This window comes from Sparus aurata, chromosome 14 (assembly GCF_900880675.1).
Source record: "Sparus aurata chromosome 14, fSpaAur1.1, whole genome shotgun sequence".
NCBI lineage: Eukaryota > Metazoa > Chordata > Actinopteri > Spariformes > Sparidae > Sparus > Sparus aurata.
The window spans coordinates 7,819,034-7,846,773 of NC_044200.1; the positions used below are offsets into that span (position 1 = coordinate 7,819,034).

General features: G+C 39.6%; 1 protein-coding gene across 7 annotated transcripts in view; it reads right to left on the reverse strand.

The window, feature by feature from the left end:
* Positions 1-27,740, reverse strand: part of plxnc1 (plexin C1) — a 101,639-nt gene that overhangs the window by 17,573 nt on the left and 56,326 nt on the right. For 2 of the 7 annotated variants that reach the window (XM_030439825.1, XM_030439827.1), the window contains 9 exons: positions 4,918-5,052; positions 4,684-4,784; positions 4,489-4,594; positions 4,235-4,400; positions 4,009-4,111; positions 2,809-2,884; positions 1,738-1,779; positions 1,513-1,646; positions 289-468 (listed from right to left, as the gene is read on the reverse strand). The exons of 2 other annotated variants lie outside the window; for them this stretch is intronic. In XM_030439825.1, the coding sequence (XP_030295685.1) occupies positions 289-468; positions 1,513-1,646; positions 1,738-1,779; positions 2,809-2,884; positions 4,009-4,111; positions 4,235-4,400; positions 4,489-4,594; positions 4,684-4,784; positions 4,918-5,052 (1,043 nt within the window). Of the gene's footprint in view, positions 1-288; positions 469-1,512; positions 1,647-1,737; positions 1,780-2,808; positions 2,885-4,008; positions 4,112-4,234; positions 4,401-4,488; positions 4,595-4,683; positions 4,785-4,917; positions 5,053-7,246; positions 7,370-8,165; positions 9,571-11,862; positions 11,994-27,740 lie in introns of those variants that run through there. 3 more of the 7 variants (XM_030439822.1, XM_030439823.1, XM_030439821.1) reach the window with 3 other exon arrangements.

Here is a 27,740-nt window from a genome sequence, read left to right on the forward strand (position 1 = left end):
TCAATAGAAAGGTCTCTTCCTCATTTCTTCTATCACTGATATAGACTCTAGATCAGCAGTGTGATATGTTCCGAAAATGAAGCTCTTTATCTTTGGGGTTTTTTTTTAGTTGGCCAAAACATTGTCTTTTGCCAGACATGCTTCATGAGATCTTGAGAAACCATATTCCATTCAATTATTCTCGGAAAGAAGTTGATCCAGTTATGTCTTGTCCTCAGAATCCCTTTATCCACAAAGTTCTGTAGATTTGTGTTAGGAATATAAAAACGCCAATCAAGTCTGTCATACCTGATCCATGAGGTGTTTGGTGTAAAGTTGGTGCAGGATGGTGATGACCGGTAGGTGATAGTAGCGCTTCCATGACAACTACCATCTGGGAGGACAACACACACTTTGACCACGCCTTTATTATCGGCACTGGGAATGTGGAACGTCAGACTGTCACCAGTGTTGCTCCACACAGGAGATCTGACCAGAGCACATTGGAGTACAGCAAGAGAGAAAGCAGTCGCATCAGTCTCCAGTTGTAGAGACGTTGGTAACATGTCAAGAACATCATTTACAATTTAACCTATATAATCAACAATAATATGTAGAAAACCTGGAAGCAGCCCGAAGCAAAGGAGCCAAATCTGCCTCAACATAAACATCAGTTTCACCATCTAACTAAATTGGTGTTTCATAAGCTTAACACCATAGACAGATATGGAAAGGCCTTTAAGATTGCCAATATCAAAACATTTGTGCAAAGTCTTAATGACTTTAAAGAAAACCTAGGAGGTCAAATCATTCAAACATTACTGAGAAGATCATGATTTATCTTAAAATGCTTAATCCTAAAGCAGAAGAACACTCAGCTTTAGTTTCATGTTGACAGGTCTGTTCGAGCAACACTGCAGACGACAAAAGGTGTTTTCCAAAGCTAATTCTTGTGAACTGAAAACAATCAAGGCAGTCCTTCTTCTCAGACATTATCACTAAAAACAACAATAATACATCAGTTTCATGCCCTGTTTGCTACTGTCGACAGGTTAATAAACCCTTCCATGCCAGTAGCCTCTGAACAGCATCATAGATCTACCAGGGCCTGTAATCAATTTGCATCCTTCTTCACTGCCAGTGAAAACAAGTAAGTCACTCTAACTTGTTTTAAAATGTATTTTAATGCAGTTTTTAATTTCTTTAATGTTAATTGTAAGCTCCTGTAAAGCACTTTGAGTTGCCTTGTGTCTGAATTGTGTTATACAAATAAACTTGCTTTGCCTTGTGATACCAGTGAAGTGAGGTGTCTGCACAGAGCCCAAAGGACAACACCCAACCCAGCCATAGTTTGTTCACCTGGCACAAGATACAGAAGTATCCACTGAACCAGACTACGAAGTGGCTTCTTTCCTCAGGCCGTAAGACTCCTCAATTCATCCTCCTTACTCTGCTCCTATCAAATGGTTTCATTTTTTTGTTTCTCTTTTACTTGTTTTACAAGACTTACACATCCCCAAAAAACTGACTCACTCTTGTGGAGTGCAGTCCATGTCTGCCTGGATCCTCACTCTGGTCACATCATGAAGGTTATGACCGGACAACACTGCATTGTTTTTGCCGTAGAAAGATATGACACTGGGAGTAATGGAGGAGATCTCTGGTCTCTGACAGTAAAACACATACAGAGATTATAATTTCCAGTGTGTTATCTTTAATATTATCTTTATCTTTGTGAGAATTGAAGTTCAGACTCACAGAGATGTTCATCCCTGAATCCAACTTTTGGCAAAGACTGTCCTGCAAGAAGAGATGAAGGGAAGAAATGTAGCAGGTTTACATGCCAGTCCATTTAAAGGTACCACATAATGGCTGTAACTTGTGTTTTTTTCCACTGTGCTGCAGGAAGTGAGAGAAAGATATGTCATGTTCACATTCAGTGTCACTATTAAGTGATGATTCAGGAGCTGTTTCAGCTAATGTTAGCTATGCTAAAAAACTGAAAACAGTAGAAAACAACTAGTCTAAGGTATATTCCTACAACTACAATGCAATCTAAATTACATGTTTGATTAACATGTGCAGTTTAGAAAATTAGATGTTAGGGTTTAACAAGCAGCTTCGTTAATAATCGATCAGCTAAATGTAGGCCTACTGAGCTCTGAAACACTGAGTATCTCTGAGCCACAGCAGAGTGGTGAGTCTATTAGTCACTAGTCTGCTATCATTAGCTATCGAGACAAAACATGTTAAAAGACTGTTCTGCTGTTGCTGGAGGCCATTTCTTTTAGTAACTTTTGATGGGAACTAGCTGTTTCATGTTGTTTCCCCTGTGTTCTAATCTAGGTTAAATCCAGACTGGGTTAGGCTAGCCTGAGTAATAAGTGGATTTCTAAAAATGTAAGACTATTTCTTAACAAAAAGATTTAAACATTTCAATTTATATTCAATATATATAATATATTTATTTTCATATTATATAATGAGCTAGGTATAATAACTACATTTATTAAAAAAAATGAACAGATAAAGTCAATCCTTGTTTTGTATTCTTGAGTCGGTCATAAATTCTACAATGAAAATTGTAGCAGAATCAACACATTTCCAATTAGTAGGCTTCACTGTATTTGCTAATGGTTTCCAGTTGCTAACATAGGTTACACATGTCCTGGTAAAATAACTTGTTGATCAGTCTTCAGTTTTATAAATATCTTAAAATGACCACATTACTGATGCAATGTTGTTCAAATTTGCAAAAACGTGCTAGTACAACATGTATGAAGTCTAGAGGAAAACAATTGATAAATACATAGAAGCATGCATATTTACATTCCTCTCTCCTTGATTTGCCCAAGAACAGCGGTTTATGTTCCAGCCACATCCAGCCTCAATACACTGCCGACACCTGATGGGAAAACAAATGTAATCACCTACTGTATTGTTGTTGATTTCACTTGAAAACAGGGACCACAAGATAGTCATAGTGTACGTACATTCAGATGATAAACACGACCACTGCCAACTGTTTTAAATGCACGAGGCTAAGTGGTGCGATGAGGGAGCCGGGGTAAGCTGACCTGTGGTTCTGTTATAGTTTCTCTCTCTTTCTTTGCCTTTTAGTCCTCATAGTTTTTCCATACTGTCTGTCTGATTTTCTTCATCCTTTTTTAATCAGTGCAACAACAATGTATTTATTTATTTATTTTTTACTTTTTACCCTGCCCTTTACCTACTTCCATTTTTACTATTGGGCTACAAACACCCATTGATCGTTCCTCTTGATGTGTTTTAATCTTCATGTCCATTTTTGGTATTTATGGAGGCTCTAACCAGCTACCATTGCTTCAGCCATAACAAAAGTCTACAAATCATTCATCTGGACCCAGTTTTGAAAACTGCGTCAGTTTTCCGGCACCCTTGCTACATTGTCCAGATGCAACCATCCATTTCTTTGCTCATTCCATTCTGGTTCATTAAAAAAATTATCTAAATCATTAATTGTTTTGCATCAATCTCCCAACTGAACTAAATATGCTGTATCCAGGACCCAATCTTTCAAATACTTACAAGTCGGACATTTTGACCAATGCCTTAACCCCATTTCCAGGAGAAAAACAAAAAATAAACCCTATTAACACATTTCTGTCTTTAACTACCAGTCTTTTAGGCTCAATTTTAGTTCTGTATCATTGCAAAGATAAGCTGGTACACCATGTCAGCTATTAAAACATGCATGGGAACAGGACCTAGATTTAAATTTTTGATGACATTTGGGATTTGGCCCTTAGCAAGATACACTCCTCTTCTATACTACATGTGCAGGCCATGAGCTATACAGTCTAGTCTACTACACTGAACTTTGATTTCCCTAACAAAACCAGCTAGAATTTACCCTAACATGGTTTCTTTCTTTTACCTGATAATGTTACATAAAGTGATACATCTAACTGATTATGTATTTTAGCTTTTTCAGCTCTATCTTCTATAATTTATGGTAGGAATTATCTGTCTACTTGCGTATGGACTTACAGGACAGAGGTTGGTGGTCCAATGATGTCAGCACAGTTGGATATCTTCAGTGGTTCAGTCAAACGTGTCTTCCCAAGTCTAATCTTAACTGTGACATGCATACCTGTTGAGTGAAAATAATAGAGTCAATGTCAGAGTCTTGGTCACAATCATCAATCTGTCTGAGGGTCCTTGATTGTCAGTTATTTAATTAACTGAATTATTATGTTTACCAAAAGTCACTGACCTTCAGCAGGAAGTGTGCTGTTTGTAAGGATGCAGGTGCATTGTGGGAACTGTGGAGGAGGGCTGTTCCTGATACAAAGCTGACTGGAACTTGTGGAGAACTGACAGGCGAAGTTAGCGAGCGCCTCAGAACCCGCAGTCACGTGTGTCTGGATTGTAAGTGTGCTCTGAGAAAGGAAGTGAGTGTTTAGAGGAGAAATAGATGACAGTCACAACTTAGTGAAGTTTAAAGCTTGGATATGCTCTACTGTATACCTGTCCAGTGTTGTCCATGGTAACTTGGTGGGAAATCATCTTCTGTTGAGAGTCGTCAGGAATGGACAACCAGTCTGAGCCTGGGCAGTCATCTTCAAATGTGCAACTAGGAAGAGAAAATGATGTTTAATTTAGGTTTGTACTTGTTGTTTATACTTACTGGATGGTTTCAACTGCACATGTTGTTTCCCTGACCTTCCTTTAGAGCCGCACCAGACACAGTATGGATCCTGTGCAGACCAACAGTCTTCCACATTTGTGTATGTGCTGCAGTTTGAGACAGCTACACGCTTAATCTAGAACAAAACACAATCAAAAACACTTTGAAATATGGCTAACATAGAGATGACATTCAGGCAATCAACTAAATTTAAAGTACTGGTAATCACAATCTCCCGATGTTCAACACAGCCTGTCCAATGCGCCTACCTGGTTTTGAAATGGCACGTACACATGTTTTAAATCCACTGGATCCAGATGCATTTTTGGAAGCACTTTGCGGTCATCATTGGCCCTGTAGAGCACCTTGGGACAGGTGGTGTGATAGTTCTTGTCCACGGCAAGCTGCCAACAAGAATGTAGATTTGTTATGTTTCTGAGGGACTGAGCTCTGCTGGTATATATCAAAGGTTATGGATTAGCTAACAAGAAAACTAGAGTTGGAAAAAGGGAACTACTCAAAATACAAGAGTAAGCGCAAACTACCACTTTAGTCTGTGGCCCAACAGATAAATAAGGTCTCTGACTCTTACTGAAAGCACGAACATGAATTTTAAATGAATAACATCCAGAGACAAAAATCACTCAAATCAAGTATCCAATGGCTGTGGTGATTCTGTAGAGGTAGAGTTAAATTTCCGGGTATGTCTGTGGTTCAGGCAGAACAGCTAGCTAATGACCACCACCATTATGGTTGTTGAGAAAAACCTTGATACGTTGATGCCTCTCAGTCCTGATGAGGACACTATGTTGTCTAACACCACTGAGAGCTCACACCAGCACCAGTGTGCTGAAAACTTCTTTCCCTTTTCTGTTGAATTGTTGTCGCTGTGTCCACCTCGCGAGACTTCAACTGTGTATCCTCTCTCTGCTGCAAGTACATAGAAAAAGCTGCAACTGTATTTTTTACTGCTCAGGGTAAATGTTTCAGAAGAGTTAACATGGTGGTGCCAATTGTGTCTTCTTCTTAAGCCACAGACTCACCAGTGTATCATCTGGAGTTGTACAGGTTTCATCATGCTTGACTTTTCTCTTTTGGTTAGTCAGCCTTTTTTACCCTGCTGCATTTGAACTGCAGCTGTTTTTGCCTGCTTAAGCTTGTTGCCCAATGACTGTGTTTGACTTGCACCTTACCTCAGCGTCTGCCCTCCTGCCTCAGACCCCCTTGATCAGTTTGCCTATTCAGATTACCCATCTGCTGACTGACTAATGTCTTGAGCTGTGTTCCTACATTATCCAAAATGTTTCAAACAAACAAATCAACAGAAATCTGTAATATCATTCAAGGTAATGGTGTGTTTCATTTGGTCACCTTTTGCTACCTTTAACTGCCTTTAACTCTGTTCTCTCTCTTCAGGTGAACTGTGACAGGAAATTAACCTTAGATGTTAAAAGGAGCGAGCTGAAAGTGGGCATGTTACTGGGGTCAATAATTGGCTTTCTACCAATTTGTTTGGACCTGCTCCACTCAGCAGTGTAAACACCCATACTGCACTGACAGTGAACCTGCTCTCCCATAATGGGATGTTTCACATCACATTTGATTTCATGATAAGAATGGCCAAGTATTGAAGAGTTATATTATAACAGTGATGCTGATAATGACGACGGTTGGCTCGTATTTTTATCAATGTGTGTTCTTATAAAAGATTGTACTAATTATAATAAAAGTCATGTATTATATGTTATTAGATTAAGTATTATAATCTTATATTCACAATGAAAGCAAAATAACTCCAAATAAAAATTCTGTAAAAAATTAATTTAATATGTCGAATACTTGACCACGACTATTTAAATGCTCAAAATGCCTGCACATTTCTATGTGATATTCAGTTAATTAATGTTAATTGTGATTACAGCTACAGCGTCACTCACTATAATCTTAGAAGTAGTTGCCCCTTTTGCAACATATTTTCAGAGCTATCAGCTGTCTTCGTTATTTGTTACATTTGTCAGTGAGTCAATAGAAAATCAACCGTTCTCTGTTCTCTTCTTATACATAGCTGTAAGAAATACAAATACATGGAGCATAAAGAGCCTATTGTGTTGAGCAGAGGGTTACTGTGGAGTGTTCCCAGACTTACGTTCTATTCTTTCATCATGTGAGCGAGCATGTACACTATAATGAGTCTCTGCAGAATGTCCATTTTTGTAACAATGAGATTAAAAGAAGACATAGACTGATTTGATGGAGAAGACATAACGGGGGTGACAGGATGCTGGTCAGTATGAACCAAAAGTAAAGCACGAAATTAGATATTATTTTTTAGGCCCCACTATGAAAAGTTCCAGAGTGAAATGTCAATTTGCCATCGCCTTAGGCACTTTGAAAAAACTCAGGTCATGATTCCAATCTGAAGTAATGGAATCATTTCAGATCATCTTACTTTCTATCAATAAATAAACACTGATCAAGAAGGAAATACCACAGCTTTTTATCATTCAATGTTACAAGGTACACCATATGACTTTTGATGCACGCTGTCACCTGTATTGTGGAACTACTAATTCTATTCAAATATTTTTTTGTACGTACCTTTATGAGCTGCCCATCTCCTGTCCCAATGAGGAAAACTACCCAGGCCTTCTGTCTCACTGCCAGCACAGAGGTCATGTAGTTCTGCCTGAAGAGCACCTTCTTCGGCTTCAGCATTTTCGGCTGAGGAACCAAAACACACCGATCAGTGGAATTGGACAGGACAGGTATTTGTGGATTCCTGAAGAGTAGAGCTTTGAAGTATTGAGGGAACTTCAAATAGCCTATCATTACAAAGAACTGAGTAAACAGCACCAAGAGATTCATCAAGTGTACTTAAAATGAGTCATGTTCATTCATGGCTAACTATCTATCTACATCTATGTAGGTGTATATGATATGACATCTGAATTATTTTGTCTTTGATTTCATAGAAGCTACCTATGTATATGAGTGCCTAAAAAGTAGCCTGTCACCCTTTGAAGACTCTTTTGGACTCCAAGCTTGCGTAATAAGCTAAGTGTCAGTCAGCACAACCCCGTTCCTTCCTCAGATATGCTGTCGACAGCAGACCAGATTGCACTTGGAAATAACTTTATGCTCATTTAGCTTGTGAACATTTTAGAGATTAGATGGAAACTTTCCTGGGAAAGGAACGTTATTCGAGTAATTTAATGGTCATTTATATAGTCTCAAATTCTTATTTTATGACATGTTTTCCATTTCATTATGTAGAACTTTGCCTGTGTATTTCCATTTAAAAGCACTTTATAAACTGTTATTAGAATATAGATCCAGAATGATCTGGAGTGAAAGATTTTGCCACTGCGGTGTAATAAGCCCATTGTTTACACCACAGAGCGACCAACTGATCTGCCTTTTTGTAGACGTTAATGACCAGAGCTGAACTCTAACGTGGAAAAAAACCCAAAAACATCCCATCAGTCAAAGTCCCTTGCATTTAAATACAACAACCCACCTGTGGTGTTGACTCGAGAGTACAGTCTGACTTGAGGCAGAAGTCCGGATCTTCATCTTTTTCTCCGGTGAGATCCGGACTGATGTCAAAAAGCACCAGCTCTGTGTTGGTTCGTCCTTCGTCCACACTGAACACGCCGCTCCACAGAACCGGCGGACCACCCGGTATCACCGAGGAGGCCTCGAGTCTGCTGCCTCTACCGCCGTCAGAGATGCTGAGAGTCGCTCCCCACAGTGACTTGAAAGTTTCGGTTTTGCTGGTTTTTCCCTCGAGCCAAATGAGACGGACTTTGTTGCTTTTGTCGCTTGAAGGCAGGTTGGAGAAAAGATACATGATAAAACCGAGCTGAAACCCATCCACAAACTCCACACTATCTACAACATGGATCGTGCTATATCCATCGGCAGAAGTGGAAAATATCGAACCCATCTGGTTGTTGTTCGTATTATGAAGGTTCACAGGTTTTGAAGAAGGACAGTGGTTCTTATCGTGGTTCTTTTTGTCTGGCTGTATGGCAGTCAGAATGTAAGTCTCGGTCTCGGTCCTTGTCTTCTCCACATTGACCAGGAAGCCGACGGAAGCGCTGCTGTTGCGCCGCTGGGGCCCCACCGAGATGAGCTCCCTGTGCAACACATTGGAGATGTCCTCCAGGTCCAGCAGCTCGCACACACCGCATCCTCTGTCGATCACACCACAGCTGATCAGAGTGTCATTTTCAACAAACGGTAATAACACATTGACTCTGAAAGTTGTGCTCCACTGATCCGTCTCAGAAACCCGATGAAACAGCGCATCGTAGAACTGTTCCCCACTCTTTACGATTCCTCTCTGGGTCACACTGCGGACCAGAGTCAGGTCGTGGTTCAGCTGGTACAGCTTCTCCTCTGTAGCGACGTAAACCGTGTTGGTGGCCACGGTGTACTGGCGGATCTCTCCGTAAAAGTCAAAGCCTCCACCCTCCGCCAGGCACCGAGCCGGTTCTCCCCAGAGGATGAACAGCAGACCAGGCAGCAGGATCATCTTCTTGCAGCGGCGGCAGTAAAACGCTCACACATTGATGGTGTTGTGGCTCTGCATGGCTTTGAGCTCTCCTCCACAGTGTCACTGGAGTCGTGCGTAAAAGCGCAGTGCGCCTCTGTTGAAAGGAGAAGTGCTGATGGTGGGAGGGGGCGCGATCAGCGAAACTGAAATCCAAAAGACGATTTGATTATTTCTGAGGTAAATTTGTTTTGCGCTTTTCATCATGATTTCAATCAAAGCTCATACAGTTTTAGCGTGACCACAGAACTCGTGCATGCAGTGACACGTGTGCACTCCTGGACACATTTCAGAAGATGACAGCTGACTCGTAGACGACGAGAAGTCCAGTTGTTCTTCTCCAGCTTCTTCTTTGTATCTTGCCTCTGACTCACAGGCACGACCTGCTGGAGACAACCGTGCAGCGCGTCCCCAAACTGCTGGAAATAACTGCAGCCTAAAATCATATTAACATCAGTACATTTAGGATACAAACATTGTGTGCATATACAGAAAAATAATCGAGTCCGCCAGAGCTCAGATAAGGTGTTTCAGATAAATTGGTCTCGGTGAAATTTAGTGACGTGATTGACTTCTTCCTCACCATAAAAGCCATCACAACTAATATTTCAGACTCAAAGAACCACCCCATCAATAAAACCATGTATCTGCATAAACCACCACCAGATGATGCTTTAATACAGCTTTAAACACCCTGAGTTTGACACGCAACTGTAAGAAACAGTGTGCGTCCTTCCTAATAAATGATTCTCCAAAGTCATCACCAAATCTTTTTATGGGAAACAGGAACTCCAGTATTAAGAGGATGTATAAGTTCACTCATTGTTTACAAAAGAAAGAAGGAGAAGGGATGAAATGCTGAATTGGAACACAAATATCAAACAACTTGACGATACTAAGAAACCCAACAGAGGAATCGCGTAATGAGCTAAAACCCTCTGCAGCCATCCACTGAACACGCATCATGGGGTCAGTCTCTAACTTTTTAATGTTAGAAATGACTTCTAGGTGTTTTTTCTCCTTCTGTACACCTGAAACATATGGTGTAGTGGAACAAAACTGCACAACTATATGTGAAATAAAGTCTCTGACAGAGAAGAGAGAAAAGGCGCAAAGAGCAAAAAATATTTAACCCTCATGTTGTGTTCGTTTCTTGTTAAACAATTTTGTGTTCCCGGTCAAAAATGACCGTTCCATTTAAACTCATCATAAAAACTGTATAATACATATATTATCACTACTTGTTGTGTTAGATCTTTTTATCAACTTCAGTTCTTTTGAACATTACAAGTTTTGAACTTCTATTTGTCATTTATGGCCTGTATACCTCACTGATCTGAGTGTATACATCTTGAATTCGAGTTCTAAAAAGCATCATTTCTGGATTATTTTGACTATAAAAAATAAGATGAAACATAGTATATTGTTTATCACAGACTACTTAGGGTAAAAGTTACCAAGGACATTTGTTTTGAAACCATTTAATTTTTTCATACAGGCACATAAAGTAACACTAGTCGTGTTCCTGGTCAAAGGGTTAGGTGGGTCTCAGTTGGGGATGAAGACCAGGATAAGTTCCCATTCTTTGACCTGAATGTGACAGCAGCCTCAGCATGGCCATCCTCTTCATCACTGGATTCCTCCCCATCAGTTAATTCTTGGTCTGGATTATATTCTGTGTCGTCTTCATCTTCTGACACTTCCTCCTCTAATCCATCCTCACTGTCAGTTTCCTGGCCTCTCTCCTCCTCACCAGTGTGGTGATCACATATGTAATCAATAGCCTCACTTATGGTATATCGACGTGCCATGGTGCTGCCACACAATGAACTGTGAGCAAGGCCTCAAAAAAGCATTTATATAGGCTACCAAAGCTGCAAGAAAAGTTCAACATTATTGAAACAATGTTCCAACAACTTTCTGAGAACAGGTGTTGTTCCCGCGGGAGAGAGACTCCACTGGGCTAAGGTTCCCGTGGTGGTTGCCTGGGAACCAAGGTGTGTGTGTGTGAGTGTGTGTGTGTATGTGTGTGTGTGTCCATATGACAAATGAGGATGTACCTGAGATCAGTTTTTTACACTAATTGTAGTTTCCCCTATTCATTTCTAATGACTGGTCATTTTTGACCGGGAACACCAAGAGTGTACAAAAGTTGAATAAAATACACAAAATTGTATGCAAATAAATACTATTTATTTTGTGTGTTGAAATCCTCTTTGTGGACAAAGTCATGGACTCTTAGGTCAGTCTGACCAAATTAAGTACATTTTTCAGAGATAAAACTTTTAAATCGGACAGATATGACCGGAACACAACATAAGGGTTAAGTCATATAGTGTTAGCATTATATTCACAACATAGGCTAACTATTGCATGTAGGCTCAGCTAACACTTCTTTAATTTAGCTTTAATCACTTCCACTAATTTAGCTTAAGCCTCCTTTTTCATAACCACTACTTAAGCCGTTACCTTTAAACACTAAAATAACTTCGACAACAACTAGTAACATAATGTAGACAATATATATAGATAGATATTAACTTCATTTTAGAAAGCTAACGTAGGCTACCCTCTGGGGCTCAACTGAAACACAGTTGAAATCTTTAGCTTATGCTAATTGGGAGCAGCTAGCAGTTAAAGTTGGTTTTGTTGAACTCACTCCAGTTTGAGCGTTCCCGTGGACACACTGTGTCTGAATGTGCCTCCTGCTGTCCTGTAGCATGTAGGTCCAGTTGTTTTCTTCTTGTAGTTTGATATTCCATCTTCCATTAACAGCCTGTTTAGTCTTAAATAATTTATTGCTAGCTACTTAGAGGATAATGTTTGCTCGACCTGTTGACTTCTCATATCAGTGATGTGGCACAGTTTTTTTCACCTGCTCTTTATTTGTTCACCTTTGTGTCTGTAGCCCAGGTAGTTGTGAATCTTTCTTAGATGTCGACATTCTTGCAACATTGCTGGAAAGAAAATTATTTATGAAACAGATTTCTTTCAGTTTTGTGGCAATAATTTCCATATTTGTTTATATGGGTTCTCAGTTTCTCTGTCTACATACAGAACATCTGCCTCTGTAAGGTGCAACTCTTTTTTAAGCCTTTCAGAAAAGGCCTTAATTTACCATGTCAACCTGTTACAGAATTTAAGATTCATTGGTTCTGATTTTCTTAAATTCTGTTCTTGAAAGTTTCACATACTAAAAACAAACCTCTCCAAAACCTTTAAACTGATCATCAAGCAAAACACAATTTTCTTGAAATAATATATTGTGTGTGTATATAAATATATATATGAGTCTCATTTGTTTTCATGAAAAACATTTATTTTTAATAATTAACAGAGATGTACAAATTGAAAAATGTGTATAAAATATGTTAAAAAAAATATGGGCAGCTGTAGATCAGGGGTAGAGCCAGCAACTTGGTATCGGAAGGTCGCTGGTTCCGTTCCCCTGGTCTGCATGTTGAAGTGTCCTTGGGCAAAATACTGAACCCCAAACTGCTCCTGATGTGCAGGTTGGCACCTTGAATAGCAGCCACCACCATCAGTGTATGAAGCATCTGCTAAATGCCCTGAAATTTAAATGTACAATAATTAAAATGAAAAAAAAAAAGGAATTCCTGGCCCTCTGCTGGATGAAGCCATCATGCCCACTTTGTTGGAGCGAATACTTAACACAGAAAAAGGTCTACTGGGTAGTTATTGACAGGTATAAGCAAAAGCTTACGTAGAAACAGTAGGGAACAAAAATAGGGGCCCCAAAAATAATTTATACTGGGACATAAAATACATAATTACAGGGTGCAGACAGGAGACTAACATGCATATTCTAAATGTCCACATATAAAAGCTAGCTAGCTAATTTAAACTACCTATGGCACTTTCACTCTGTTGGAAAAATAAATTCCATCTCATATATTGGCTTTTAATTGTGCTCACACCCAAATGGGCAGAACCTTATTAGTTTATGTTGTAATTGTTCTTCAGTAATACTCTTCCAGCCAAATTACCTTTACTTGATGTGTAGTCTGGCTGTATGAACAGGATTTGATATCAGAAAGAGACTCAACGGCCTGTTGCTGTAGGAACATTTCGAGATTTGGGGAAATACTCTTACTTGCTTTCTGGGGGGGATTTGGACGAGAAGATTGACACCATCCTCAAATCTATACGGTATATAAGAAGTTACAGCCTCAAATAGGTTAGCTTATCTTAGCATATACACTGGAAACAGTGGGAAACAGCTAGTCTGGCTCTTCCTAATGATAACAAAATCTGCAAAGTCTGAAACTTGGTTTTATGATGGAGAGGGAGTGGGATTGGATTAAATTCACACCTTCTCCAACTCCTTTTCAAACATGTTATTAGAATGAACTGTTTTCTTATGGGCTATACTTTTGTTGGTCTTAGAAAAAAAGTACATGTTTGAAATAAGGACTTCAGTCAATCAAGATTCCAGTCGAAGTTGACTGTGACATTTAAGTTGAACATGCTAAAATGTTTCAACAACTTAAAATTACAAGTGTCATTGGTAATTTTGAGGCATGAAGCAGCTGATTGTTGCAAGATATGTTAAGCCCAAAACTGAACATTTCAGGAAGCCCTCTTACACTCACTGTACATTTAAGATTGCGTCCCTTGACAAAGGAGACAAAAGAGTGAACTTCACTCTAGTAACCTACAGGTGGAGCAATGTGTATCAAGGAAGAATATAACCAGACGAATGACATTCATTCTGATAATGGAGTTGCAAAAAAGTTCTCCAGGTTTCAGCTAATGGTTGTTCATCTCATCAGCTTCTTTTGCCATCGACAGATGATCAGCAACACTGAAAGACAAACACAGTTAATGATTCAAACCAAACAGACAGACAATGGGATGCCTCGACTCTATTAAAAGCATTAGAAAACTAACATTTAACATAATCACAATGATATGGAATGTAAAGAGGAAATTATTCAGATTAATTTGAAAAAGAATTATATTAAAAATCCAGTCTAGTAAACGACTTACCAAAAATAACACAGGGTATCAACAGTAAACGTAGTATCAGCATGACCTGATGTACTAGAGATGGATGCCCTAGTGTTACTGTCTTGTCACCAAACGTTATCTGGAAACAATAACAGTGCTGTTATTTAAAAAAATAAAAAATACAGTGGGACAGAGCAGTGGGTCCAAATACATTTAATGTGTGTGTGATAAAGACCTCAAAGTAAACATGACAATTTGAAAGCCCTTGTGTGAAATCTAAATTACTCCTGAGGACTTTGCTATTATACAGTGAATTACTGCCTACAATCACACTAAACCTACGGATGTATTTCTCTACAGTATTTCCATTTAAATGAAGGATTTACCATTAAATGCTGAAACTTAGCATTCGGTGTCCTTTGAATTCCACAGATAAAGAAGTCAGACTTGTTACTCGTTTCTTTGGCTTCTATGATACAGGGGTGTTGTTTTCCATCCTGAACCCCCCACACTGACAACTCAGCCACTGTCATGTCCAGTTTGTCTGCCTTTTTCTAAAACGACAACAGAAGCAAATGATGATGCTCATAAGCAGACGTCACATGTGCGCATGAATGCGGGAAATACGCGGTACCTGTAGGGTGATGCGCACATCCTCCCCTATTCTCATGAGTGTGAAACTGATGAACTCAGGGTCTGGATAGTAGGTTATTCTTGTGGAGCAGACCAAGGTTTCATTGGCTACCTTTAGAATCACTTTGCTTGTGAAAATCCCATTCGTTTGAGCTGCAGGTGTGTCGTAGATTAGATTCTGCAATAGATCAAAATGTAGAAAGGTAAATTTGTGCACATCACAGATGACCTGGTGATGTGGTATGTAGACAAAAATTTTCATGAAATCAAATCCAACCATTCAAGGGTATGTTTGCAACAAAAACCTTTCGATGTATTTACGTTATATTACATAATTGTCTCTCTTTGTTAGTGGTGGACTCTGCACAAGCAAATTACAGGAAACACTGCATGTGCTCCTCATTAATAACCTTAAAGTGAAACTCTCGCCAAAAAGCAACTGAGGCTTTATTTGTGATTATATATGAGTCAAACCTTCAAGTAAAAGCATAATTAGGACGAAAGAGGCCCTTAAGATTTACCGTAGTTTCGTTTTCGGGCAAGCTAATTTTCAATGGAATGCGGGGGCACTGGCACACTAGCATCAAAATCACTATTTTTGACAACACTAAGAAGGCTCGATACAACATGAAACTTTGCTCGTAGTATCACCAGGGACACAGGGACAAAATGTGTTGATCCCCGAGTGCGACCTAACAGGAAGGCTTGAGGAGCGTTCCACCATTCGAGGATCGACATTTTTTGTCTGCCATGACAACGGCGCGCTGGAGATGCTACTGATAATGTGAGTTTTCCAAAAAACTTCTTTTTAGCAAACTCTGTGTACACAAACAATGTTCTCGATGCTTGTGTTCATGTGTAGAGACCCTGGTGATACTATGAGCAGAGTTTCATGTTGCAGTGTTTCCCATACATTGACGAGACTGTGGCGGCATATGGAATGTGAAAAAATATTTCCGCCTTTCCAACGCATACCGACGTTTCAGTCAGTCTCTTTTGTTTGCATTACTTTTAATGCCTTCAGTACTGCTAATTCAGGGCTGTATTAGTGAAAAAATAATAATATGAAGCTGTTTTTGAACCTGGTGCAGTGCGCTTCACGCCCTTAGAGGCTCCTCCACTCGCACAAACACACACACACACAAACACGGTGACAGATGGTGGGTCTGTGTGCTGCTCAGAAACAGCCATGAATTAGTTACAATATGACAAAAATGTCGCCTGATTTCATCAGATTTCATGTATAACCGCTAGCATAAATAAATCTAGCGTTAGCGAAAGGGAATCTTTTACTGTCGTCTTCCACCGCAGTCCTTGACGTTAACTAGCATGTTGGATATTTAGCTTGATAATTAGCTAGAGGATTAAAATAGTTTTGAAACAAATAATAAAAATAGTATATCTGTACAATAGTGGACAAATCTTCATTCCAAGCCCATGCAGGGGAGTTCATGATGGCTGTCTGAGAGCATTATACCCAGAGAAAAAAAATGAAATACCCGAAGTAACCTATGACATAAGTATAAATATTACAGTATGATGACCCAAACTCCCCCCACCATAGTCTCAGAAGATACTGTGTTTTAAAAAATAGCGATTTTGATGCTAGCGTAAGAGTGCCCCCGCACTCCATTGAAAATTTGCTTGCCCGAAAATGAAACTACGGTAAATCTTAAAAGTGCCTCTTTGAGGGCGCCATTTAGCTCAGTGGGTAGAGCGGACGTCCCATGTACAGAGGCTTTGTCCTTGCTGCAGCGGACCCGGGTCCCTTTGCTGCATGTCACTCCCCCTCTCTCTAATCCTGTTTCCTGTCAAAGTCTTCAGCTGTCCTTTCAATAAAGCCAAAAGGCCAGGTGAGAGAGTTTCACTTTAAGTTGATATACAGCTGCTATGAATAGCAATCAATGTGCGAAACACAAGACTTGCAATGCAACACTTGCATGCAGTGGTATGAGCTAAAGGTCCAACTTCCTCCTTTTGCTGCTTCTCATGGCCTAATGGTAAATGGCTAATTATAAAGTGATTTCTTCATTAAAATGTGAGATTACTTGGCTGCCCTCTAAACCTGCTGCTCTTTTGTTGTGTATCTGACAAATCAGCTGCTCAAGGAATGTTAATTGTACATGTAACCTTTAAGTAGGTAATGAGGGTGTAGCCAAGGAAAGTAACCATCGCATTATGATTTTATTTGATGTGAAAAATTGGGAAATGGCATAAAATAGATGAATGTAAGAGAAACTTACATGATGTGACAGTACTGACATGTTGTGATATTATGTAACATGGCACAATTCATGTAATACATACTGTGTTTTGTGTGTGTGTGTGTGTGTGTGTGTGTGTGTGTGTGTGTGTGTGTGTGTACAGACGGGTCCACCTGAAAGTCATTCTGTCTTGACGGTCTGACTTCCTGCTGGGTGTGACTGTGCACGACACCTTCCACAAACTCCAGGTGGGATCCCATCAGGGTGATCTTTCTCCCCCCACTACAGGACACAGAACAGTGGAGAATTTTTCATACTGACATACGGCTGTTTACACATAATTTTAGTTTGAAAAAGTCAAATAGCCCAGTAGCTGTTGGAAATATCCCGTTGAGATCAGATGTGTTCAAAAATGTAATCAGGAAAGTTTTATCTGGACTTTTTTGTCTCAGTTTCTGGCTCTGTATGTGTGGTTATATTAAGTCATACCTGAACCAAGAGCTGCGTGGTACAATGTCAGTGCAGGAAGGTGAGGACCGGTAGGTGATTGTAGCATTGCCATGGCAACTACCATCTGGGAGGACAACACACACTTTGACCACGCCTTTAATATCAGTGCGAGGAATGTGGAACGTCAGATTCCCACCATTGTTGTTCAGTACTGGAGATCTGAACAATGAACAGAGGACAACAGTTATTCTCACTGAGACCAAAAATAAGAGAGTTATATAGTTAATAAGTTGATGAAAGTTAATAACACTGAGTGTCCTTCTACAGGTACAAAATATAATATGCAGATACAATAAGATACAAGATACAATAGAAAATATCCTTAATATACCAAAACATAAAACTTGATAGATATAATAGAATAGAACTATTATTAATGAATATTACAATATCAAATTTTATAAATTGGCCAAAATGTAAACATGACAGCAAAAATATAAGTATTGTAATGCACTGGTAGACGTGATGTAAATGTAAACAACCTGTAAACTGACTCACTCTTGTTGGGTGCAGTCTTGAGCCATGATCCTCACCTTGGTCACATCATTGAGGTCTTTACCTGACAGCACTGCACGGTTTTTGCCGTAGAAAGACACGACACTGGGAGTGATGGAGGATATCTCAGGCTTCTGACAGTATAACACACACACGCACACACACCTTTTTAAATGTTGCACCTTAAGTAGTTGCGAGTGAATGTAGTGTAAAGTTCCGTATTAGAACGTGTAAAAGAAGATGTTCAGACTCACAGAAAAGTTCATCCCTGACTCCATGATTTGGCAAACACTTTCCTGCAAAGACAACATTGTGTGGATATACATGACAGTCATTGTAAAGGTTACACATGATGGCTGCAGCGTATGTTTTTAATGCTGTCTATTAAGGTGTACTATAGCTATAGCTTAACCCAAACACTAGAACAGGTAAACATTTTAGTCAGAGGTACATTCCAATAACTCCCAAGCTGTCTTATTTAACATTGTGGACACAAAAAAACGAAAATGAGACACATTTTGTAATGGGAATTGAGCTCTCTTTTGGTCTCCACAATCTCCTGAGGGAAATATCTGGCTTTTTAGTTGCTAAATGTTCTTCTTTTTTAAGCTTGTTGCTAACTGTGTGTGTCTGCTGTGTGCTAATAGTCCACAGTGAGTTCATCAGAGCCCTTTCACTGTTAACAGCTGCTTGTTGCTATACACGTGGCTAACGTGACATCAAAGTGAAGTTCGGCATGTCTTTGTGGTCGTCATTCTGATTTTACTGTCTCTAACATTAATATGGGGATATGCCATTGATGTTTAAATGTAGTATGCGTTTAGCGTACATGTAGCTCTAGTATAAATCTTGGAGAAGCCTCCTGTAGATAATGAATAGATAATTACTTCCATAACTCCTGCAGACCCCCAGGAGCAGCTGTTGTTGCTCCAACTACATCCAGCTTCAATACACTGCTGACACCTGATGAGAAAAACAAATATTGCCATCTTAATTGAGATCAACACATTTGGTGCTGAAGCTTAATGAGCAAAACCCTGATACTATATTCACTTTCTCTGAATTCACTTTGCTTGCTCTGCAGATGACTGATGAGGGAGATCTGCAACACCTGTTGTGGCCAGTGTGTTCTTGGTTGCGTAAGTCCTGCCTTCTAACCACTGTCTCTGCTCTCCTACACAGACACACCGCACACGTGCCACCGCTGCTAGATTTTCCATGACATGATCGAATTACTGCGCTTGTTGGATTAATGTTACATTCATCAGACCCCAGTTGCTATCTTGCATTAAAAGTTGCTAGCAGCTAGCTAGGTAAACTTGACAGAGCTGTCTGAAGCCCCCTCAGACATGCTGTCCACACTCAAAAACTGGCAAAATGCTCCTAACGAATCAGTTCAAAGGAGCAACTCTTTAACGCGAACGAACTGACCTGATTCCAAGTTTCACTTCTCTCTTACTAGTTCTTTTGTTCTCACAGACAAGTAGCTGTGTTGTTGACTGTTTAGTTATCAGAATGGCCGAAGAGGACTGAGAGCCAGGCAATCGTAGGCTGAGTCTAGGACACTCAATTTTATCCAGTGAGAAACAGGAAAGCATACCAACCGTTTCCATGAAAAAAAAACGCCATTTCATTTTGTTCATAGCTCATCGTTCTCGTTCAGTCAGTCAGTCACCCTTGGCTTAGTGAGCGAGCGTACAATAAAAATGATGATAATGGTTGACATTAACAATACCACTTTTACATTTGAATATTGCCTTTATGTTTTAATATCAGTGAAATGGTAAATGCATGCCGTCTTGTATTTTCTGTATCATGCCAGATTAATAAAATATTTGAATGTCTTGTCAGTCTGTCTCATTCGTTCGTTTGTTCTCACCGCACGAAGAGCCAACCCCCTTCCCCCAGTTGACCATTAGCATGATCGTTTTGCACAAGGAGCTGAGAACTGTGCATTACATGATTCACCGCTAAACGACGTCGTACCGGAAACAAGACTGAACGAATGAACGATATGAACAATTCTTCCTGCCGAACTGACCGATTGGGAGCTGAATACAAATTATGCCAAGGTCTGAGGGGAATACTCGATTCTGATTGGCTGCAGGGTGACCACTAGTGATGGCTCGGTCGCGAACAAATCAGTTCGAACGAACAACTCTTAAACGCTCTTTTCAGCTCTCTACTTCAGGCTGCGGCCACAGTAACGTTACACACGGCCGATCATTTGTTTGTGAAAATCTTGATATTGATTTGGGGACAATGACATGACTGGTTAGCTAGCTAGTCTTGTTGTTAAACATACTTTCAAATTATATTTACTGTTTGTCAACCATACGCAATGTGATTGACTTTGAATCTTGCTAGCATAGCATTAGCACAGCGTTGTGGTCCGTCCTATTTACTGGAGGAGTGAACAATGTCTCCGTTGCATAAGAACCTTACGGGAGTGTAATGATTGTTCCAGGTATTGGTCAAACCCTCAGGTGTTACCAAGGAAACTTAGTTATGGCTTGTGAAAAACATTACATTTGGATTGTAAAATGCATGCAAATAATTAATGGTCTTAATTTCTTTTCTTTGGCAAGTGAACATGGTATAAGCGGGATAACATGAACGTGTCGGACGGTTCTTAGGCCGCCGCGTTGTCCATTAATTCCTGATTATGGACATTTTGTCAGGCATTATCCCTTACATAATTGCAGTTTTTTCAATATCTTCCATGTCATGTAACCCAGTGACTCCAAACTAGCAGCAGATTGTATAAGTAAACTAGAGAAATGAGACACACCATTTTTTTTATTGTATCTCAGTGCTTCCTCTATTTTATATAAATATTAATATGCAGAAATTATGATTTTTTTGTCAATAGCTTCCATGTCATGTGGCCCACTGACTCCAAACCAGCAGTATATAAGCAGTGGTATTTAAAATCAATAAGAATTAACAAATACATTTCTTCATTGTGCCACATATTTTTTAAGGCTTATAATGAATATCAAAGAATATTAAGCTGAAAATTAACACAAATTATTAACTTCGTTTCTCCCAGTTCAAGGCACATTTGTAGAATGATCTGGTCTCAGAAGATGCCTTGAATCTGTTGATTGTTATGTCATTTGTAAGAATGAGACACATTTTGTCAAGTCTAAATCTGTCAATTTTCTTTTTCCAAAAATCTCACCAGTAGTCATCATTTAAAGGGTTATTTTTCAAAATTTTCTTTTGAGGGGGCATGCCCCCGGACCTCTAGTGTTGCTAGGTTACCAACTCAGAGCACCACTGCTTCAAAAATCTAGGGGAAACACTGATGTCATTTATGTATACCTTGCACCTTACCACATCCTCACCCACTACCCGCACTCACATGACATTGACCTCACTGACTTTCACACACTATGTATAAAGATAATTATATAACTGGAGATTCTGATTTGGTTAAGTATGGTTTAATTTGATGAAATAGACTATTCTTGATTAACTGTTACTCATTGTGCCTCAGTCTATCCTCCAGTTATTGGGTATTATTTGTCTAGAGTAAATATCTTAGAGTCTTGACAGTGGTAGAAGACTTACAGGACAGAGGTGGGCGGTCCCATGATGTCAGTGCAGTTTGTTAGCTTCAGTTGTTCAGTCAAGCGTGTCTTCCCGAGTCTAATCTTAACTGTGACATGCATACCTGTTAAGTGAAAATTATACAGTGAAGAATTCTTACAGATGCCAGGCCTGACGTGCAAATAACACAATGGTACGTTAGAAAAGCTCTTGGTCATAGTTTTAGCAGTATACATGTTGAGGCATCACAAATTAACGGCTGGTAGTAATTTTTCCACCTCTACCATACATAGAGCCCTTCCATTATTATTCCTGGATATATTTGCTATTGCCGTAGACTGTAATAACATTCGCTGTGATAATGACAGTTTTGTCTGCTCATATGGCAAATAAATCTTGAACATTTTTTGCCTTTTAAAATAAGTTGTTCTATTTGCTGGTAAGCATTAGCTTACTGACTCTTGTCTTTAGCAGAAGAAATCTAAAGCTACCAATTCTTCTCTTTTTGTGGACAAACACCGGTTTCTCTTCAATTCCTCACTAAAAAGATAAAAAAATCAAACCTAATTTAGAAGGTCTGCAAATTTCATTGTTAGTAGTTGGTAATTACTGGTAACATATATGAAGTCATCACAGTAATTACCTCAAGATTAATTGAAAAAGACCCCGACATGATTTGATAATAAAAATGTGCTATTTACCAATAAGCAGTTAGTAATTAAACAGTAATTCCTTCAATATATTTCTGAGAATTTAAGACTAGTTTCTAATCTGAAGTTTATGTCATCTTAATTTCCAGTAGTTTCTGTTGTACTTCCCCTCAGCAGGCTACTTGCAGTGAGTTGTCACAGCTTCATTTCGACCTGGTTTCTTGCAAACTTCTGCAAGTCAGTAAATTGAAAAATTTAAAGTTCACAATACTTTAAAGTAACTGCATATCTCTGTATGTATGTATATGTGTGGCAAATAAAGAGAAAGAGAGACTGATTGGTGTATGTTTAAATTGATGAGAATGTAAATGGTTAAAAAGTGCGACTCACTCCATTGACTTGCGGTAGTTTTTGTGGTAATTGGGGAATCATTTCAGAGAATCTTCAAATATGTTGCTGTGTAATTACCATATACTTACCATGAAATTTGCAGACTTGTAAATGAAGTGTTAAAACATTTCAAATAAAGACAAACAACTGCAGCAAATGCTGGTGTGCCTCAAAAGAAAATAAAGTTTGACCTGAAGTTAATGGGATTTGTATCCCGTGTTACACCATTCCCTCTCCGATCACAGTTTTCACTTGCATGTTACTCTTACTGAAAATCATGTCAATACAAGGGTTGATGAGGAAGTTTGATGTGCAGTATTGGAGTGAAATATTCTTTAGGAAAAAGTCACTCACCTTCAGTAAAAGTGTGCTGTTTGTAAGGATGCAGGTGCATTGTGGGAACTGAGGAGGAGGGTTGTTCGTGATACAAAGCTGACTGGAACTTCCAGAGAATGACAAGCAAAGTTATCCAGCGCCTCAGAACCCGCGTCACGTGTGTCTTGATTGTAAGTGTGATCTGAGAAAGGAAGTGAGTGTTTAAATGAGAAACAGGTGACAGTCACAACTGATTGTTGTTTAAAACTTGGACATAATCTTGACCTGTCCAATGTTGTCCTTGACAACTTTGTGGGAAATCATTTTCTGTTGAGAGTCGGCAGGAATGGACAACCAGTCTGAGCCTTGGCAGTCATCGTCAAATGTGCAACTAGGAAGAGAAAATGATGTTTAAAGTTTAGGTTTGTACTTGTTGTTTATACTAACTGGATGGTGTCAACTGCACCTGTTGTTTCCCTAACCTTCCTTTAGAGCCGCACCAGACACAGTATGGATCCTGTGCAGACCAACAGTCCTGCACATTTGTGTATGTGCTGCAGTTTGAGACAGCTACACGCTTAATCTGGAACAAAACACAAACAATACAAAACACTTTGAAATATGGCTTACATAAGATATTGTAAATCCTCGTGTGTGTATATACAGTTGTAATGCACCTACCTGGTTTTGAAATGGCATGTACACATGTTTAAGATCCACTGGATCCAGATGCATTTTGGGAAGCACTGTGCGGTCATCATTGGCCCTGTAGAGCACCCTGGGACAGGTGGTGTGATAGTTCTTGTCTACAGCAAGCTGCCAACAAGAATGTAGCTTTGTTATGTTTTTGAGAGACTGAGATGCTACCACATCAGTTCTACAGCTATATTTTCTGCCTCAGGTCGAATCATGCAGTGACTCTGTAAGGCTGTGGTTATTCCTCTCTTAAACCACCAAGAAGCCCCAGTGTTCAAGTCAAATAGAGGAACTGCTGGAGTATGTTAGGGAGTACGTCAAAGTTTAAAGTTTAATTTAAGGGATTGAAGTAGGAATATTTAGGATGTGATGTAGGGTAGGAAATTATTAAATAAATTAAGATTTTGTAATGATAGGTCACTTCAAATAAGTTTATTTTCTCATTTCCTCATGAATAGATATTTTTGCTACCTCTTTCTATACACACCTTTATGAGCTGCCCATCTCTGGTCCCAATGAAGAAGATTGTCCAGGCCTTCTGTCTCACTGCCAGCACTGAGGTCATGTAGTTCTGCCTGAAGAGCACCTTCTTTGGCTTCAGTGTCTTCGGCTGAGGAACAAAAACACATGCTCTGTTGCAATTCAGGGTCTGCAACCTTCGGAGGCTGCATTTGAAGGCCAATTACGTAACAACGCCACACAAAGGCTGTCCCATTTCGAAGGCTCCTCCAAATGCAGCCAACAGATGTAGCCTTCTTTTACCTCTTTTTGGAGGATGCACCCGCTACTATCCTTCGTGGCCTCCCATATCCCAAGATGCTTTGCGTGCCAGAAAAATAAGAAAGAAAGAAAATGGTGACATTGCGTGGCATAGATCGTCACTTAGGCCCGGGCCTTGGCAGCAGAAATCATGACGTAAGGGTAAAACATCTGGTGACGCAACCAGGAAATGCTGAGAAGGCTAGACCGTCCCATTCAACAACGGCTAACACGGAACAAGGTCTCTCCGAAGGACTTGGCTTCAAAGACCGCAAAGGCCGGGTCCTTCGAAGGATGCAGACCCTGAATTGAGACACAGCAACAGTAATCATGACAGTTTGATCCAAAAATAAAATCGATGGAAATTCTGAAGAACTTTCAGGTTGGAAACAAGCAGTGGTGAAAAATGTTTTGACAGCTCTTCATATTGAAATATCACCAATCTGTTATTCAAAAGCTTGACTGTATCTTAATAACATAATATAGTTGTTATTAAGTACACTCCTAGTCATTACCAATAATAAGGAATATGTTGTGATATTGTATAAAACTAAGGAATGTATGTATATGCCCAAAATATTCTGATTTAGGTTACAAAACCTGGCGTGCATCTGTCAGTGCACAATTTACTTTTCTGAATCCCAAATCAACTTGGAAATGTGCGCACTTGGATCAGCCTCATATCTCTCCTCTCACCCAACAGTCATCCACAAATGGTCAATGCAAAGTGCTGTATGAATGTTACATGGAAATGTGTTTATTTACAGTGAAACATGGCACCAATCGAGAGGAAGACAGATAACTTTTTTTTGTTCTAGCACAGAAAACTGAAGGCAGGTGCTTCACACTGGCAAAAATGATTGTGTCAACCGATGGTATACCCTGGGATATGATATTAAAATGGAAGTTTGATGTATGAGTATTTTTTATTTATTGAATTTAGTTTCGGTGAACTAGGCCTGCATTATGATAAGTAGTCATTAGGCCAAAGTATAGTGATTGTGCAAGAGTTGTCACTGACATTATTTCCAAACTTGGATCACTTATTTAATCCACATGAAGATGTGCAATGTGATTTTGAAATGCATGTGAGGAGGAGAGTCAGTCCTCCTCCCTCTGTAGCATCATTGCTCATTGATCAGCCAGCCCACTACTCTTGCACGGGGTGCCGATTGTAAAGTTGCGCATGCTAAAATAAACATAAAATTTCCCCCACATTAGCAACAAAAAAAACATGTGAATTTTTAATGTTAATTTTGACCAGCTTTACAGCAATATTTGTGAACTTTGTGATATTTACTTCCCTTGTAAAAATATAGTTTCAATTTTAAATCTAAATAAAAAATCTAAATCTAAATGTTAAATATTAAATCTAAATCTATAATGAAATCTAAATGTTAAATTTAAATAGAAATGTCATGGGTGAAAATAAATATTTAGCTAATATGCAAATCTTAGCATAACCAAAAGGTAACTCAAAGCTCATTGACTCGAACAAGCCACGGTCTTCTTCAGGTAGTCAGATGGTGTGCACTGTCACATCTCCTCATCCTGCTCACATGCACCTGCCAGCATGTCCAGAGGCTTAGCTGGAAACATTGGTAGGGCGGCAATACAGAGTTTCAGTAATGCATCTGCAATGACAGACAGTAACTCTTGTCGCGCATTATTGCTGCAGCCGTGGTTCGCCAATTCTCCGACATTGTTGGTTCACACAGAGCTGAGCAGTGCATAGAAATATGCGATAATGCGGCGACATAGCATGCGCAACTTTACAATCAGCGACCCATAAATGAAGTCAGTCCGCTGATCGGACAGGACAGGTTCTAAAAATTAATTCTGATTAATAATGGATTTCCTCGTCAATAAGCCAAATCAAAACATTAGATCTACTTAACCATCAAATAATTCGACACTCTGGTGATTGCTTTATTTTGTGAAGAAGTCAACAAAACATAGTTTCTTCATTAACTTAGGTACTTTCTAAACGTTTGGAGACAAACATTTGTTAACAAATGTCACTTTATCTAACAGTATAATACATACACGTTTAGTTTCTTTACCACAAGTAAGTGTAAGCTTCCTCTATTTTGTATTGTTCTAGGTCTGTTTTACAGACTATTACATCCTGTATCAGTTGATAGAACTTCAAGATAAAACGGATTCCAGCTCACCTCATACCATTCAAGACTACTGTAGTGGGCATAAAATACCTGGGTATAATGGTCACACGATCTATACTGAAAGAACAGAATTTCTCGGTACTGACGGCAGCAGTCAAACAAGATCTTCAGAAATGGAACCGGTTACCACTGTCTCTTGCGGGTAGAGTGCAAACAGTAAAAATGAATATCTTACCAAGGTACCTTTACCTCTTTCAATGCCTACCAATCTACCTCCCTCGATCATTTTTCAGGCTTATCAACGGCATCATATCCACGTTCATTTGGGCAGGTAAACGGGCCAGAGCATATAAATCCTTGCTCCAGAGGAGTGGATCATTGGGTGGACTGAGATTGCCTGACCTTCTGGGGTACTATTGGGCGGCTAACGCACAAAAGATTTTACTCTGGTTCACCTCCTCGACATACCTGGTGCCAGTTGGAGGCGAATTCATGTACCACGTCTCTCCAGGCACTAGTATGTAACACCCTCCCTCTTTTTCTAGTAAATTTCACATCCAACCCCATTGTAGCTAATACATTAAAAATTTGGACCCAAATCAGGAAGCGGTTTGTATGGTTCTTCCCTCCGCAAACTACACCTTTGTATAACCATTTATTTGTGCCAGCTAGGATCAACTCGCGCTTTGCAGCTCTGGAAAAGCAGGGCCTGAGATGCCTGGGTGATCTGTACATAGACGGTTTGTTCGGCTTCAACCAATTACGCTCAGCCTTTGGGCTAGGCAATACAGACTTTTTTCGCTTCTTCCAAATTCGCAACTTTGCACGAACCCACCCTTCTCAGTTTCCCAAGTCCCACCCTCATAGGTATAGATTTAGTACTCCAGGCTAAATGTCTCATTCCTTTATGATCTTTTATCACCAACAAATGATTCAGCTGTAAATAAGAGCAGGGCCGACTGGGAAGCCGAACTCCAGATAAGCATTTCCGATGCTCTATGGAAAAAAGCGATGGAAGCCGTCAACTCTTCCTCTAGCTGTGCCAGACTTTCTCTTATCCAATTTAAAGTACTCTTTAGACTACACTATAGCAGAGACAAACTCTTTAAACTCTATCCAGATAGGACTACTGAAGCTTGCGACAGATGCTCTCTATGGCATTCATTCTTTAAATCTATCTCTGACATCCTGGGTATACCTATTAGCCCCTCGCCACAGATAGCTATTTTTGGGGTG